This window comes from Vollenhovia emeryi, unplaced genomic scaffold, assembly GCF_000949405.1.
Source record: "Vollenhovia emeryi isolate VEMERY1.0 unplaced genomic scaffold, V.emery_V1.0 DF939122.1, whole genome shotgun sequence".
In the NCBI taxonomy this organism is placed as follows: domain Eukaryota; kingdom Metazoa; phylum Arthropoda; class Insecta; order Hymenoptera; family Formicidae; genus Vollenhovia; species Vollenhovia emeryi.
The window spans coordinates 3,820,910-3,838,938 of record NW_011967244.1 but is presented as its reverse complement, the minus strand read 5'-3'; the positions used below and the strand labels follow the sequence as shown (position 1 = coordinate 3,838,938).

The 18,029-nt window shown below is 48.6% G+C and overlaps 1 protein-coding gene across 5 annotated transcripts in view; it reads right to left on the bottom strand.

The window, feature by feature from the left end:
• Positions 1–18,029, bottom strand: part of LOC105570037 (protein roadkill) — an 88,839-nt gene that overhangs the window by 19,361 nt on the left and 51,449 nt on the right. For 2 of the 5 annotated variants that reach the window (XM_012026957.1, XM_012026958.1), the window contains exon 1: positions 16,119–16,591. The exons of 2 other annotated variants lie outside the window; for them this stretch is intronic. In XM_012026957.1, coding sequence (XP_011882347.1) covers positions 16,119–16,234 — 116 coding nt within the window. In that variant the 5' untranslated portion in view covers positions 16,235–16,591. Of the gene's footprint in view, positions 1–16,118; positions 17,084–18,029 lie in introns of those variants that run through there. One more of the 5 variants, XM_012026959.1, reaches the window with a different exon arrangement.

Here is an 18,029-nt window from a genome sequence, read left to right as displayed (position 1 = left end):
CGCGGTGCTCCCTACCGCGCGTTTTCCCGCTCGTCACGATCGAATTTAGATCCTCGCTCCCCATCGGCGCCTCCCACGGTGACTCGGCGCGCCGCATAATTAGGTGAGTTTATCTCCATATCTGATTCATCCGGCCGTTTCGTAAGACCGGCAGGCGGGCAGGTAACGCTCGTAACCGACGCGGCACGCGCGCGCGCGAGCGCGGCGACGCTCGCGGAAAAAGCGATAGAAAAAGGAAGTCTCAGTGTCAAGATCGGAAGGTCGCGGAGGCGACCGAGTGCCGGCGCGCCGCGCGAGGCTAAAAATATCCGCCGCTTTACGATTATCACGATTACGCGCCGCTCGTCGGTGTAACCGCCGATAACCGCCGATTCGCGGCGGCGAGCAATCTCGGCCTCGACGTTTCGGCAAGCGCGAGAAGTAAAAGTCCACTTTGTAAAGGCTGGTCTACAATACATGGAGTAAGCTGGAGTAAGGAGTAGGAGTAAGGAAATAAATCCATTTTATTTCTTACTCCTACTTCAGCCCTTAGGTTTACTCTCGGTGAATCAAAATGCCATCAATCAGTGTTACAAATATTTTAAAAACCATGCTCGTATTTTAGCTTCCTTACACCAAAAGCTAGAAGTTAGGGCTCTCCCTTACTCCTTACTCCACGTATTGTAGACCACGCATAAAGGCTGGTCTACAACACATGGAGTAAGCTGGAGTAAGGAGCAGGAGTAAGGAAATAAATCCATTTTATTTCTTACTCCTACTTCAGCCCTTAGGTTTACTCTCGGTGAATCAAAATGCCATCAATCAGTGTTACAAATATTTTAAAAACCATGCTCGTATTTTAGCTTCCTTACACCAAAAGCTAGAAATTATGGCTCTCTCTTACTCTTTACTCCAAGCTTACTCCACGTATTGTAGACGACGCATAAAGGCCTGTGGCCACGGTGCTGGAACGTGGTCCGAGTTGCAGATCTGAGAAACGTGTAGCCAATCAGCTAGCAGCTTTTATGGAAAAGCTGCGAGTTGATTGGCTACACATTTCTCGGATCTGCAACGCGGACCACGTTCTAGCACTGTGGACGCAGATCTTAAGAATGTGATTCATCACAGTAAAAAAGAGAAAACTCAGCTGTGATTGACAAATTTCCTAGGGTCTAGGACTTGAATCACTTATCGTAGACTGGGACTCACTCTAGGCTCACGCTACATATATATTGTAGACACGCGAAAAAACTCAGGCGATAAGACTTGAGAACTTCAACCAATCGAATATTTCAGCATATTGATTGAGTTTCAAAATGACTACGTTTTTCGACTGCCATTGATCACTTTCCTCGAGTCTAAAGGCCTGCGTCCACGATGCTAGAACTTGGTCCAAGTTGTAGTTTCGATAAATGTTTAGCCAATCAGCTTGCAGCTCTTCCGTAAAATTTCTCGGAACGAGAACCAAGCGTCGTGGGCACAGGCCTTAAGAGGGAATCGATCTCGTTCGGCGCCGATCGAATCCGAAGTATGTCGCTCGAAATTAAAAACTGTACGACGGTCTGCCAGGCGTACACGCTTCGTTGCGATAAATTAACGGCGTTGACATTGCCGTTTCGATACACGGCCGACATCGGAGAGGCAGATACTTTAATATTCCGCTATCAAGGAGAGAATTCAATTTCGGTGTACCGAACGTTACGCTTCCTCCGCGGAGACACGTGGCTGTACATGTACACCGGGACCTTGATGTATTGACAACGATAATATACAGCCTTGACGCTGTTACACAGCTCATTTGACATTCCCCACCGTTGCGCGCCGCATCGCTTTTCCTCCGATTCTATGCACACGCCGTGTTATTCCACTCTTTATACCCTCTCTCTTCCTGTTATTCTACACGTGCATCCTGCCTTAGTATGCGATACATTCGTAATTGACGAGGGAACTGTTAATGCGACAGCCAAGCAAATACCACAAGTTCATAATTCTCGTAACAAAAGTAGAAGGAGCGTTTCTCTATCTCACCGAGAATCGTCCTCGTTTCTTTCTTCGCTGCCCTAGTCCTGCACCGAAAGAGAGAAAAAGAAGCGAAGGAAAGAAAAGACGAGAGAATCGCCATCTCGGGGCTCGAGGAAGATTTTCGTGTGCTTAATCCCGACGGGGACGGAAATCCATTAAAGGAAGAAAAAGAGGAAGAACCCAGAGGAGGTGGGGGGGGGGGAGGGGGGACACGCTCGCGGCGAGACGAAGCGGAGTCGAAGAAACCTCACGCCGTTGGTCGATTTTCGCAGGAAAGTCAGTAGACGAGACGCGACGGAGAGGAGGGGCGGAGTCAAGGTTGACGCTACTCGGCGTAAGTCGGAGTGTGTGATAAGACAAAGGCTGACTCTCTTCAAGGGCGCCGCGAGCGGGCGAGCGAGCGAGGCGCGTGCACCGATGCCGCGGACTCGCCTTCGCGTTTTGCACGCGCCGACTTGTCGCTCCGTCGAGGACAGGCGATCGCTCGCTCGCTCGCTCGTTCGTTCGCTCGCTCGCGAGGAAGATGCGCCGGCGACGGGACGAACGGGATGGCCGGTTGTCGGTTCAGCCTCGCGGGAACCAGTCCGGCCGAGCCTCTCTGCACCGCGCGGTGAACAACAACCACCGGCAAGAATCACGGATGCCGTAACGCGGGGAAAGGGAGAAAGGGAGATAGGGAGGGAGGGAGGGAGAAGAGGAGAGAGAGAGAGAGAGAACGAGTCAAAAGAGACGACGGTTGCACGACGGTTGCAGTCGACTGCATCGACCGCGGTGTCTCCAAGAAGGTGATAAGGGATCTATGTATGTACCCCGTGACATGTTCGCGTCGAGTATCGCATATCTCGAGCTGATACGGTCGACACTGCGCAAATATGAGCCACGTGGCACTCCATGGTTATCGCTATCCTTCGACTTTCAAGATTAAATGCTCCGAGCCTAGAGGGCGAGATTTCGTCCAACTGAGATTTAAATGTAAATTCGCGCCAAGTATGTACACGGATGTAAGGTGTAACGAAGGGACACGATATTATTACCATGTTCTTGCTATCGGGAGACAGCCGCGATTCGACAGCCAGTGCCCCGAGTAACGCCACCGGTGGTCGTTCACATTTATTACGCAGCTTAATCCGCCCGTTGGGCTCCTACAAATAATTCACGGCACGCGATAATCTAGATGTTCTATCGGATTATGGTAAACTTTTGCCTTCGATATCGAGGCGCGCCAGAGGCCCGTCCTATACTTGAAATAATTGCGTAATCAACCGCGGCGGGAAATCGCCCCCACTCCAGCCGCGCTTCTATACATATTAAATTATCAAACTCCTGTACGTGCGTCACGAATAAAGCTGTTATTCGGAGGAGAATTACTAAGAACATGACGAGAGCGCGTTATTAACTGTCAGACGCAGCGAATTTCCTTTCTTCATTCATGCATTCCTGCACGATGCGCAGCGACTGACGTCACGAGGTACTTGCGACAAAATTGAGTTAATAAAACAAGTTCTCTGGGGGGGGGGGGGGGACAGCAAACCATTTGGGGCCCGCAATTAGTAATCGAATTATTTTACGAATTTTACCCCGTGTAACTAAAAGTCGCAATTAGCTATTCTATCTATATCCAAGATTTTTAAGTAACACTAATCAATTCTTTCAATTAGCTCTGTCGATACTCAGTAACGCAAAGATAATTTTCACTCGAGAGGCACTAATCGAAATGTTAAGTTGCTTAACTACCAAAAAAACGGTCCAAATAATACGATTACTAATTGTGGGCCCGAAAATGGGTTGCTGTCTTTTTCCCCAGAGTTCTCGCGGGCAAAATAAGAAGAGAGAAAGGATACTGGACAGCTAATCGTCTCCTCGGCTCGTATTTTTGTTCCTGAGAATTTATTCGTGCTGGGCACCGTTGTCGCACACTGTGCCACGCGTCGCGTTCGTTCACGGCGCACCGATTCAAGGTTCACGGTTACGATAACAGGCGTATGAAGATCTCGCACAAAGAGCACGCGATGACGAACGTCTCGCCTCGCTCGAACGAGGCGAAGGAGCGACCAGGATTCTCGACATTTATCGGCGGTAACGCGCGAACTATGTACACGTTTTTTTTCCCCCATTACAAGTGTAAACGCCATTTAGGACCTGGCACACATGGAGGTAGCCACTTGAATTACTACGTGAATACATATACCGTATTGCGTATGCGCAGGACAGGATGGAAAAAAATACGGTGTATGGATTCACATAGTAACTCAAGTGGCTACCTCCATCTGCGGCCAGGTCCTAAGTGGCGTTTACACCTGTAATTTATTTATATCTTAAAGGACCGAGTTAAAAATTTAGTTTTTTCCCCCCCCCGTCGGATCGTACGAGCGAATTAAATAATTGCGAAACCAGTTGATTTACGGTGCAACACCTCCAAGTACAAAATTACGTGCTATGATAAGTAATTCAAGTGGCTACCCTCCATCTGCGCCAGGTCCTAAATGGCGCTGACACTTGTGATTTATTAATATCTTAAAGGATCGAGTTAAAAGTTTAGTTTTTTCCCCGTCTGGTCGAACGAGCGAATTAAATAATCGCGAAGCCAGTTAATTCACGGTGCAACACCCAGAAGTACAAAATTACGTGCTATGATAAGCAAACGTCCCCTCGGTATAACGGCCGTTAATGACGGTACAACAATCATCGAGAATAATTCGCGGTGCGCTTCACTGCAAATCGCCGCAGTTCGCCGATTGGAATTCAGGCCGCGATGCTTTTAATACGTAGAAAATAATGAAAGCAAGCTGTTGCGATACACGTTAATGCGATTGAATAATTCGCGTAAATGAATGAATGAAGCTGCTCCTTTCTCGTATCGCGTATTTAAATGTCTATCTTGAAATGAAATTATTTTGGATAACGTAAAGTGAGAATATAATATCGTTAAATTTTTAATTAAGTGAATGTAGAATACACTCGCGGATTTGAGCGATATTTATTCTTCGTATAAATTAAGCTCCTTTAACAAAATTGGAAATATTACGCAGCTAAATCGTTAAGCATCGTAATTCGAGTGGCGGTTCAAGTGTGTTTCACAAAATATGCTGAATTAATAATTTTTGCATAATACATTCATGAATCATATTAGCACACGTCGTAATAACTCGCCGATATTTTTAGCGCGATAAAAGTAATCTAAATTTTCATCGGGAAGCACAAGTGCACCGCGAATTACCGAATGTCGCCGAACTGGCATTAATAAATATTATAAACCGAGATATTTCTAGGACACAATTCCATTTTTCAGGACGCGCTAGCTTGCAAACAACTGATTTCATCATTGTATACACATATTTATCACAAAAACAGAAGTTACGTCCGAATTCCTTCAACGAGAATTTTTTAATTAAAAATATTGTAATGAATGTTGCTTTTCCTTTGTCCATACTGTCAGAAATAAAAAGAAAAACTAAACAAACGCATCACGATACGCGCGGAAGTCAGATGAGATTAATTTCTTTCGAAGTTAAATGATCTACACAGCAATATAGAAAAATGTAACGGAAATATTTCAACGCAATTACACAATTCCGCGTCTGAATTTGCAAGATTCTAATCGGCCGTGAATAATTCACGAGCGAGTTTCGCGAAGAAAAGGATGGTTAATAGAAATTTAAAGCTTCTCTTTCACAGATTTCTTTCCCTTCGACGAACGTCTGTACCGCTTGGCCATGGCTGAGGACGTGGGATTAAGATGAAAGATGCTCTCGCAAACGGCACGGATCTGCTTCTGGCTCGAACGTTCGTCCTTCTAGGGCCGAAGGATTGCTTTTCTTTGGGATCTACACAAGGGGAGGGAAGCTCCCCGGGACTCGACTCGTTTCTAACAGGGGCCAGTGCCCCGGTACGTGGGATATACCGGACGACCTTGTGCCTCACGGCCAATTTGCGAGGTCCGTTCCCTGCAGATGCGCCCTTACAGCCGTCTTATTAGCCGCGAAGGAATACCCTTGGATTATGTCCCTACGCTATCTCGGGAAAGCAATCGTGACTTTGCACACATTAAACAAAGGTATTGTTTAGTCTGCGTAAAGTCGTGACCTGTTTAATATCCAACAATTCCGACAGTTTAACCACGGTTCAACCGAAATCCTCAGCTCTCGTTCTCTCTCTGAATTACAGCGCCGGCTATAAGCCTCGCACAATATTGTCCCCTTTTACGACGTCTAATAATAATTAATGATATTTGCGAGCGTATGTGTGGCGACGGTTGCCGCAGTTCTCTTATCATTCCGATCGGATCTCAGCCGCGTTGCTTGCGCTGCTCTTTCTTTTCGAAACGTTCTTTAAAACAATTTGAGATCTCAAGATTAAACAATCTGATACATTAATGATGGATAGGAATTCTTTTCCCTGCGATTCGCCAATTCCTTTCCGTCCCACTCGCGTGTAAAGTAGTTGAATAAAATACGATTACTCGTGTGAATTAGAAAGTTAAATAAAAGGCCAACGCTACAGAGAAATTTGAGCGTTAAATATACTCGCACCGAATACCAGTAATAGTCCCGTCGTTCGCTCCTAAATAATTCTAATCGGAAGGCGCGAGCATTAAAATTAACGTATCATTTTCAGAGTTTCGATATAACTAAGAAAGTTCTGTTTTAGATTCCGCCCAGAACTATGAAAGAAGGTACTGGATAAAGAAACTTGTAGGATCCTAAAAGGGAAACTTCTGTCGATATGAACAAATTTGAGAGCCATAAAACCAGTCGATATCGTCAGGTCAATTGTGTGTCTTACAATATAGTGAAAGTACAAAAAGTGAATGACCGTCCCTTTTCTAACCGTTGCCTTAGAAAGTGACATAGCTACTATATGTATTGTGAGATACACAATTGAGCCTCTTTCCGCTTAACATTTTTTCACGCGATAAAAACTTGACGTAAAAATCCCATATTTTTAGATCTCTAAAGGAACCAGAATTTCTCTCGTAAGACGGAATTTCTTTTCTCGTGTTTAAAACTTAACGTGAAGAAAGAGCGAGAAGTTTGCCGATTGTATTAAAAGTCTGAAAATGAAGGATGAATTTCACAGAGGTAGAAGCAAAAACCTTGTAGGCAATTTGGCCTTCGATCGTATATACCGCCGTTGTTTGCTTGCCGTTTGGTTGCTCAGCGATAACTTCGATAAGCTTTCGCATACTATACAGTTGCTTACGTAGCCTTTCTGCGTCGCTGCCGGTCCCCCTTCCCTTCCCGATCAACTTAACCCTTTCGCGATAAATTCTTTTCAGCGTTCATCACGTCTGCTAACCGAATAAGAAGACAAATTGCCCTTTAAAAGGCGATATACGCGAAAGAATGCATTAGGCGTAAGCAATTCTCAAGCGATGGTCAAAACAATTACGGTAAACCGTGATGTGTATTGTCGAAGCATTAAAGTATAACGCAGTGTCCGACGGTAAATTTTATGGGTCTTGAATAATCTTGAGTGGGAAGATACCGGCGAATCTCGCTGCGACGAAACACCCGTTCGTTCTGCAGGTAGTCACAAAGTCTGCGAGAACGGCGTTTCAATTGTATAGAAATTAATGAGATGCGCATTGAAAAATACACTGCGGAGCAGACGAATAGAACAAAAAAAAAGGCGACGAAACTTTTTAAGAAAGTAAACTGTCGTGTATAGAAGGCCCTCGTGATTTTCTACATTACCTAAAAAGGAATGCCTAGATGGGATTTCGACGCAGGCTAAGAAAAGCGAAAGCGAGGGACGGGATGATTTTCAAGGGGACCTTCCGTCTGGTTTCTTCATAATGGGAGTCGGTTTTGAATTCCGAGGGATCCGTCGTCGTTGTCGTCCATTATGGAAGAGGGAAAGCGAACCCTCAAGGGGGACGTACGGCCCTGTACCCTTGAAGCCGAAGGCTGCCACCGAGCGCGAGGGACAACCTTCCTTCCTTCTTTCCTTCCCTCCGCCACGCTTCACCACCACCACCACCACTACGGCCACCACCACCACCACCGCCACCACCACCGCCATCATCGTATCCTCCTCCTCTTCCTCCTTTATACTTGGCTTTATTTCATCGAGTCCCGGACATCGATTGGCCTCGACTACCGTCTGCACGCGTGTGCGTGCGCGCGCCGCGGCTATAATAATATTCAAATAATTCCCCGAAACGTAAATCACGTATACGAAAACTAGCGCCGGGATACTCGGCTGCGATCTCGATTTAACGAAAAGACATTGGGGGGGGGGGGGGGATAAAATCGGGCCGAAAGATTTATATCGGTGCCAAAGCGGTACTCCTGAATAATCACGTTATTCCTCCCGTCATCGAATCCCAGATGTTTATCGGGGTCCTTGAGAGCCGAACGAGGAGAACGAGTAGCGATACAAAAGTCGTAAGGATTCTCTGCCGAGGATCTTGGCAATGGGATCGAGCAGCGGGGCGGCCACTCGGGTCGCCGGATTTCCCGAAAGCCCTCGGTATCTGCATTGCTAAATGATTTGTCAATAAAGCCTTCGACTAAATTTTTATACACACTCGATCAGAAGTGGAACGTCGCCGCGCGGCTAATCGAGGTGACGCGATCGAACGGGGAGCGGTAATCGATGTTATTCGGAATATGGGCAGGTGTTTTAATCTACGACAATTGTGTGTCGTGCGAGAGCGCCGCGGCTAAATAGATGCGGCGATAAGTGTGCGCGCGCGCGCGCGCGAGAGCCAACACTCGCGCCGAGACCAGCTGTTCGGCGGGCACAAAGACACTCAAAGCCCATTACCCAGCTTTTGCATTCGCGCTGGCTCGACGAGAAAACGCTGTGACGCAAACGATAACATTACCGCCCGGCGCAAGGCCGCGGCTTTTCCGATTCGTCCGACGTGACGCGAGCCGAACGCGCCTCCAGATCGCCTCTCGTCGTCCGTTGCACAACCGTGATTATGTAAAAAGAAAAAACCGGAGTAATTAGCTATTTATGTATATCGACGATCGCGCGCGAAGGTAAATCCAGGGCGATCCGGAGCGAGCGAGGCTCGCCGGAGCGAGCCCGCGCTCCGCTCGTGTTTGCTCGCGCTTGTTTGCCCGAACTGGCTTCGGGCGCAGCGAAAACAGGCGGCTGGAATTTACGAGCTGTTTCTCAAATGCGAAACGCGCGGTGACGTCACGATTAACTGTTAGAAACTAGCTTTACGATCGTCCCTTTGTTCCGAGTCAATCGGGATTTCTTTCGCGATACTCTGAAGCGCGCGAATATATATTTATATATAAAAAAAGTTCAGATTAGAAAGTAAACAAAAAAACGTTACATAAATCGCGGGTTGAAAAATTTTACAAGTCAAATTTAATTACACATTTCGCAGATCGTGAAATATTGAGGCGCGAATTCGCATTAATGGAATCGCGAAGTGGGGGGGCTCGTGTTCTAAAATTACCGTCCCGAAGTTCCTAATAGTAGATTGAACTCGAAATACTTTTTCGCCGTCACCGAGTTTAAGCGCGGCAACGAGAAACTTTTGATTGGACGCGTGGGTGGGGGGGGGGGGACAAGTGACCCGCGCTAATTGCGCTCAATAAAGTTTGTTACGCGGACAATCCTGACGTCGGGGCATTTCCCGCATTAATCCCGCGCGCTATCCAATTCGATGCTTTTTAATAAACGCGAAACGTTACCTGACCCGACGCGCGGCAAATCCCCCCCCCCCCCCAGGATTTATCAATCGCTACACTGACGGCCGTGCCAGCGAGGAATTAGAGATAAGCGCGACAGCTGCGAAATGATTGATGGATACGTCGCTATAGTTCCCCGCGAATCACAGGTAACTGCGGCCTTGCCGCGTTTCGCCGCGAGTGGTTTTCCTTTCGTGACGTTATAGGCGCATCGGTGCGTCTCCTTCGACGGCAATCGACGCGTCCACCGCCGGCAAAATGTAGCGAATAGCGATCCTATGCAAATTGCACCTGCGATTTCCTTGGAGGCTGAGAGGTTCTTGCCGCCGGCCGGGCGTCCGCGTTACGCGCGCTCTGGGGAAAAAGAAAGTTTGCAACCCATTTTGGGGCCCACAATTGGCAATCGAATTACTTGGATTGTTCTTAACTCTACTCTGGGAAAAATTTTGACCGGTCTTTTGGTAGTTAAGCAACTTGTCATTTCGATTAGTGCCTCTTGAGTGAAAATTATCTTTGCGTTACTGAATATCGACAGAACTAATTGAGAGAATTGATTAGTATTACTTTCGAATCTTGGATATAGATAGAATAATAGCTAATTGCGCTTTTTGGTTACGCGGGGTAAAATCCGTAAATGATTAGAATTACGAGCAATTCAAACAATTCGATTACTAATTGTGGGCCCCAAAATGGGTTGCTAGCTGATTTTTTTTCCAGAGCGTGCAAATGACACGTGCGAGTGGAAAAAAATGACGTCGCCGTCCCCGCCCCCCCGTGTACCTACGAGTGCCGTAAACCGTAACCGAGGAAATACAGGCGTCATTCCCGCGATGCGGCAATCAAGGATTGAGGGAATTAAGCGCTCGGGGGGGAGGAAACGATAGAAGAAGAGACGCGCCTGAACGGGACGAAAAGGAGCGCTTGTGCACTTCGGCCAGCCGTAAATCTTGGACGCGATAGGCGAGAAGGTCGTGACGGGCGCGATTAACCGCATGAAGATACGGAAATGCGCGCGGTGGTAGCCGACGCAATGACGTAAAAGATGCAGAGGTGGTAAAATTAGCTGGATGATAAGTCCGCGCGATATCCCGAAACCGCGCACGCGCCGTTACGTATTTAGCCTTAACACGCTTTGCCGCTCGCGTTCGTTTAACGACGTAATTAGCGACCGAGAACCTTAACCCTTTCATGAATCGGAATTAGTTTTTCATTTTAAGCTTTTGGTTGGTGTTTCTTTCGATAATGGAACGCTCGCTAATTCACTTGAGATCGGTTGTTCCCACCTCTTGGTAAGTTAACTAACAGTTAAATCATATCGAGGAATGTTACCTTTTATAAAATATTCTTGATATAACGAGGTTTCTGCTAAATTAATAGGCAGTATCTGGTCTCACCGTGAATCTATTGTCCTTGAAGTAAAGTCCGTTTGGTGGAAAAGTCAAAATTAGATCGTGCAGTCGTTGCGAAAAAAGACTTGCTTGAATTTGGACGTTGAAAAGCCGAGATCTCATATTGGAAGTCTATTTCTTAATAGGGAACTTTTCGCTGCACTTTTTGTTTTTCCCTTAAATTAGGCAAAGATAGACGAAGATTTAACTGTTAGTTCGCTCGTCAAGAGATTGGAGAGATTGGTAAGACTGGCCTTTACGTCTTTTTACATTTTCTAAGTGAAACTCTACATATCCCAGTCGTGAAAGGGTTAGCGCATCGATCAAGCCTGGACGCGAAGAAAAATATTTATGATCAATTAGAGGCTCGTCGTCGCTTTTGAATCGTCTCGTTGCAGGACGTCGGGTAACGATCGCGAGAAGACAAAAGCGACTTGACTTTCCGAATTCGGAATAATCGTCGACGCGCGCGGACCGAAATCAAATTAAAGCTGCAAAATTTCCTATTAAGTCCGGGCGGATTCTATACCGGGATTTAATAGGACATTGCAGATTCGCGTTACGTTCCCGGGTACTAAGTTAAGCGACATTTCCAAGCGCGTCGTCGACATTTATTGCGACCTCGCAAAATGGAATCTGTGGGAAGTTTATGAAGTTTATTTTAAACGCACGTTGTCTACCCGAGTAAGTTTAATATGTCTTACCGTGTACACCACGGTGGAATTTTCACTATCGCGAGGATACACAATATACGTGCAATATGATTAAACAAGGCTACATTCTCACAGCGTGATGAATTGCGCATTTTTTAATTTATATTGTCATCTAACAGCGCGGTTCAAAATTTTATATTAAATGGCATTTGCCTTCTTTTTTGCAAACGTGTTAAAAAGTTTTTAATAACGCCGGTCACGGGTGACCACCGTGGCGGTTAACGCGTTGATAAATTTCGAGATAGCCGACTAAGCGCGGGAGCGGGATAGTTGCGGCAATTCTCAGGGCCGCGAATAATTTTTGCATTCGCGGGAAGGACGCGGCAGTGTCAAGGGCGCGCGTTGCAGTTTTAAAAACGAAGGCCCGAAATCGCGATGGACGCGGGGTGGAGAATAGTGGAGGGTTCGTAGAGCTTATTCGTCCGCAGTCCTATGATTCGCGTCTTGGACATCGCGCCTGTTGGAAGCGTGCAGAAACAGGAAGTAATGACTAACGGTTAACGAGACCCATCCTATTGGTGAAACTGGAAATGACGATTTCCGCGATGTATGTACACGGTGGCGTGCGATTAAGGGCGTCGAGACTCGCCGAGAGAAATTCGCGTGGACGCGTTCGCGCGCAAAAAAAAATGAAGCAGTAAAATTTAAGACCTACAGGGACTGACCAGTGGGAGTCGAGAACGTAAGCGTTGTTGTGAAACTTGAGAAATGCTGAAAATTCCGATTGAAATTCTTCAGTACCTTACTGCTTCATTTTTTCGTGTATTCGCAGCTTTCGGCTGGTATTATATTTGTTGTACGACAAATTTTTTAACCGTGTTGATTGGCTGCAGGATAGTAAAATTCGCGAATATCTCGAAATTTTCCATTCAGCAGCCGATTAACACGCTTAAAAATTTATCGACAAATTTTTCAAGTGTGTTGACTGGCTGCACGATAGTAGAATTCTCGAGTATCTAGAAGTTTTTCATTCAACAGGCAATGTTCTACACGCTTAAAAAATTTGTCGTACAATAATGTAATATTAGGCTGGTATTACATTTGTTGTACGATAAATTTTTCAAGTGTGTGACTGGCTGCAGAATAGTAGAATTCTCGAGTATCTAGAAGTTTTTCATTCAACAGGCAATCTATACGCTTGAAAACTTGGTCGTACGACAAATGTAATATATTAGTCTTACGCAGGGCCTTGATTACGGTTAAGGGTTAGCCAATCGTCACTCGCACGTGTAATTGGAGCGTAGCCAATCACAATCGCAGACCCCAATTGCAACCAAATTCGCAACCTGTAGTGTAACACGGACTTAACGCTCGGCGCAATTTACGCGATTGCGTGTTCGCTCCGGAGCGATTCGTGAACGAAAACACAAGTATTTTATTCTCGGGGTAAACAGACCTTATGACTTTCAACGTCGTGAGTAATCGTATCGGCGGCTCGATAAGAGTTAGATAACGAGAATATGTGATGGCAGGCGAAGGCTTCTTTGTCTCGTCACGACGGGAAGACGTATTGAGGGCGCACTCCGAGTCTCAAAAATATCTTCCCTTTCCCAGAGGAAACTTTCACAGGTTTAGGGAGCGTACAATGACGCTGTTGATCAACGTCGCGGCGAAGAATGCGCGGCGAGCGAAAGGACGAGCAAAACATTATTTATCGCGTTTCGACATTTTCGAAGCTTATCGTACGCGGCTTTTCGGATGATTAATCGTAATCCAATTGTCTGAAATTTTTTCAGAGATGTTTGATTCCGGCAAGAAAAATGCATACGGTTGAAACAAACGCGGTTGAAATAAGGCGATTTTCTAGATAAGGACGGTGAGCAAATGCAGTCGCGGTCAGAAAAGTTGTCCGACGTGTCACGATAAATTTCGGAAATGCAGTCTATCACGCGAGAGACTGTAGCTTGTGCTCGCGGATATGTGCAGTGGCGCATTATTAGAGCAAAGCAATGATATGCACGAATATCTATGCAATTGTACATACATTCCGAAGACTTGTTGTAAAACGTCGGACAACCTTTCTGACCACAACCGTACGTAGACGGGAAAAAGAACGGTGTTGCATCAACGAGATCAGTGTAATTGAAATAAAAATCGTTGAAACAACATCAGTATTAATAAATGAAAGGCATCAGATTGTGGTCTTAGGGCCAGTTTCGCAAACATCGGTCAACTGCTAAGCGATGGTTAATTCTTCTCTTCTTAAATAATAAGGTGGAAAAAGACAGAGAGTTAACAACAGTTAACCCGAGGGAGAAACCGCTGACCAAAATCTTGTACACCAATGCCCAGTAATGCCCAGTGGGCATTACTTTATCTTATTTTATCTTTATAATGCCCTGGCAAGGCCTAATGCTCCAAAAATGCCTAGTATGCCGCAAATCTGTACGCCACAATGCCCTCAGCGGTTTCCACGAGTTAACCGATGTTGAAACTAGCCCTTAATAATCTGGATATTTAGTTCAGTGCTTAAAATAAAAATCCATAGCAAATACAATTGAGTGAATTATTTGTGTTTTGTGGCAGCCCGTGACGTTAACGTTTCATTCAAGCAACTTCATTTTGTTCAATTCAACAGCATTTTTTCCCGTGCATATCAACGAGAAATACATTGTAAATGCGCGAATGTCTTAAGACGAAGGAGAAATCTGAGTTTGTTATGTAAATTGTTTACCGATATGTGTCTCGTGCGACAACAAGCATTTTTCGAAATTTACTCCAGTTTCAAATTAATCGAATAAAGAGGCAATACACAGCGCGTATAAATATTCATATTTCAGGAATAAGTAGCGGGGAAAAAAATTATCGAATAAAAGCGACGAATACCAATTAAACATTTAGAAGCTGAACTCGTTTCCCGGCCGGGCCAGCACATTCCGCTTTCGGTCGGCGACGCTCGAGGGTTCTCGCCGCGCAGCGAGCGCGGACCGACGAACGAATAAACGAAGGACTTGGGTCCGGTTTCACCGAACGTCGTTTAACGTTAATCTCAGTTTCATTCACGTACGTCTCTGCCCAAAGTAACAGTTGGAAAGGAGCACAGAAAGAATTGAGCTAAGCTCGAAGTTAACGCCTGGTTTCACCAAACGTCGCTCAACTGTGACCTTAGTTTCATTCACGTTCGTCTCTGTCCAAAGTAACAGTCGGAAAGGAGCAACGAAAGAATTAAACTGAGCTTAAAGTTACCGCCTGGTTTCACCAAATGTCGCTTAACTATGACCTTAGTTTTCATTCACGCTCGTCTGTTTCCAAAGTAACAGCTGGAAAGGGACAAAGAGCGAATTGAACTAAGCTTGAAGTTAAGCGACGTCGGCGAAACCGAGACGTGCGAGCGAACAAACGAGGGGGGGGCGGGGGACACGATAACGCCGGGGAACGTTTCTACATTCGAATTCCATCGAGTCGCGGGGCTCTCTCGGCGTTCACGGTCGGACGTGTCTATATGAAAGCCAGGCGGAATCGCCGAGCCGTGACGAAGCCCACATCGGGGCAGCCTCAGGAAGGTCGGCGTCTAACGTAAAAAGGTGTATTCACCTTGATTCGCGCTCCTTCGCTCGCGCGACTTGACTTGACCAAGAACTTTCCAGATCGGCCAGCGCGAACGCGAATCGCGACGATTGGGGGAGAGCACCGGGCGGGCGGACGGATGGACGGACGGACGGACGGACAAAAGAACGAACGGCCAGGCTAATGGCCATTCGCGCGATTCTCGGCCGCTATCCTCGTCGAAGGGACGACGGGTCGTTGACCGTCGCGCGCGTCTTCGTCGGGGCGTGCTCCGGAGGCCTGGAGCGCGCGAATCGCGAGGGAATCCCGGGGGTTCCGCGAGAGACTCGGACCTCCCGCGCCGACCTTCCCGGAGAGGCCGGCCCTCCCCCGCCCCTACGCGGCCAGAGCGCATTTTCGCCCAGATTGCTCGCTCGCGTCTATCGCAACTCGACACGTGTTCCCTCCCCCCCCCGCCGCCCCGACCCACCCGCCCCCTTAGAGAGAAGCATCCTCGCGCGTCCAAGATTCCGGGGATCGCGAGCGCGGATTCACCAGCCGGCGCGCGATGCCGCGCCGCCAAAGGGCAGGGGAGGTGCGGGAGGGGAGAAACCCGGGGCGGAAGGAGCGCCGTCGTCGTCGTCGGCGTCGCGTGCTCGGCGACGCCACCGGCACGCTCGCCGGATCGATGCTCCGATCGCACGCTCCTCGCGTACCGGTCATACGCACGGGCCGCCGGTTCCCTCCGTTCCCCTCCACCCCCCCGCTTGGTCCCCCCACACCGGTTTAGCCCCGGACGAACGGACGGACGGACGGACGGACGGACGAAGACCCACCCTAGCTCCGACAACGGCGAGCCGTACGATTGTACGTACCGCGCCAGCGCCATCCTGACATGAGACAATCCGGGCCCGGCGGGTGTCGACAGCAAGGTATCCAGATCTGCGAGCGGCGACTTGTCGTTGACACTATATCCCACTACTGGACACATGCGCGCGAACAATTCGTCGTCCTTGAACGAAGCGCGAGCTCGTCATAACTTCCGGCTGAGTCGCGTAGAGAGTACCCTTCCGCCCTCTCTGTTTCTAACTCTCTTTCTCGCTTTCTCTCTCTCTCGCTCTTTATATTTCTTTCTCTCGCTCGCTCGCTCGCTCTCTCTCTCTCTCTCTCTCTTTCCCTCTAACCCTCGTCTCACCCGGCGCCGACTCGATCGACCACGAAGCACGGCGGCTCTCGCGTAACACGCTCGACAACGATAATTACCCGCTTGCTGCCGGAGAATTGTTCCGAAGTCCTTCCCCTCCTCGGTATCCGGTCACTGTCATCACCGCATTTTTCCTGGCGTCCATCCGCCGGGAAGTAACGACAACGGCCGACGGGGAGAACGGCGGCGAGAGACTTGTCGGAGACGGGCGCGACGATCGCCGTTGCGATCGTGGTGGCGTCGATGCTCCGGCGATGCACACGGACCCTGACGACGCTCGTGGGATCAATCCGTGGCGGAGAAGAGAGCGAGATGGCGGAAAAGAGCTTCGCTCTCTCTCTCTTTCTTTCTCTCTCTCTCTCTCTCTCTCTCTCTACCTCTCTGGCTCCGCCAATCGCCAACTTGCGTTTCGATCTCTCGTTCTCGTTTATCTCGCCGTTCCTCGCCGCGCTGTCGCGTCTCCTCGCCCCGTCGTATGCAACTGTGCGTGCGTATCGAGCGCCTCCTCTTCTCTCTTGTCCCGCTGCCGCTTGGCCGCTCTCGCTCTCTATCGCTCTTTCTCGAGGTACTCTCCGCGGATTCACGAGTACGACTCCGACCCACGGCGCTGGCTCGACTGAGGGAAGCCGGAGCTACTGAACGGCCGCCACTCCCCACCACCGCCGCGCCGCGCACGCCTCGGCCGCGCTCGGCCGCGCTCGGCCGTCTCCGCGACCTCGTGTCGTGCCAGAGAACGACGATACCATCTCCCTCCGTCCCGTTCATCGCCGCGCACCCAAGGCTCCACCTCCCTACCCGTTCTCTCGCCCTTTCTCGTTCTCTCTCTCTCTCTCTCTTGCTCCCTCTGTGTGTTTCTCTCTTTCTCTCTCTTTCCGCCACCCTCCGCAGGAAAGAGCGTGCGCGCGCGGCGGCCGCCTCAGGCCGAAATTGTATTAAACGCCGTTTCCTGGACTCGGAGCCACGAGGAGAGTCGGTTTCGCGGCGAATTCCCGATCGGCGAATTCGGATCGGCTCGGGCTCGGCTCTCACTTGCGTCCGCCGCGAGAATTGCGGAAGCGCGAAACGAGTTTTTCAGCAATTCCAGGCTGAGAAAGACGGGGGGGGGGGCGGTATAACGCGTCCTTTGTCTCGCGGATAAGCGAGCGAGATCTCGTCGAGGGGAGGGGAAAGAATAGAGACGTATATTCCGGATAACGTCGTAAACAAATAACAATACGAACGAGGCCTTGAACGCCACCCTCCGCGCCACTTTTGACAAAGGCGCGCCCTAGTGCGGTTGAGGATTAAGGGAAGAGAGAGGGAGAGGACACACCGAGTCCTTCAGAAAGGACGAGGGCGTAAGCGGCTCCAAGAGGAAGGGATGCGCGCGCGCGCGCGCGCGAGAGAGAGAGAGAGAGAGGGGGGGGGGGGACGGGGGTTCTGACCGACGGGTCGGTTAACGGGTGGCAAATCCTCTTCGGGAGGATGGGGAAACAGTTCTCGTTTGAGGGATCGAACGCTTTGCTCCGCGATGCGAAAAATCGATCCGGATAACTCCCCGTCCCCCCCCCCCCTCGATTGTCAGTATTAATTATTCGAAAAC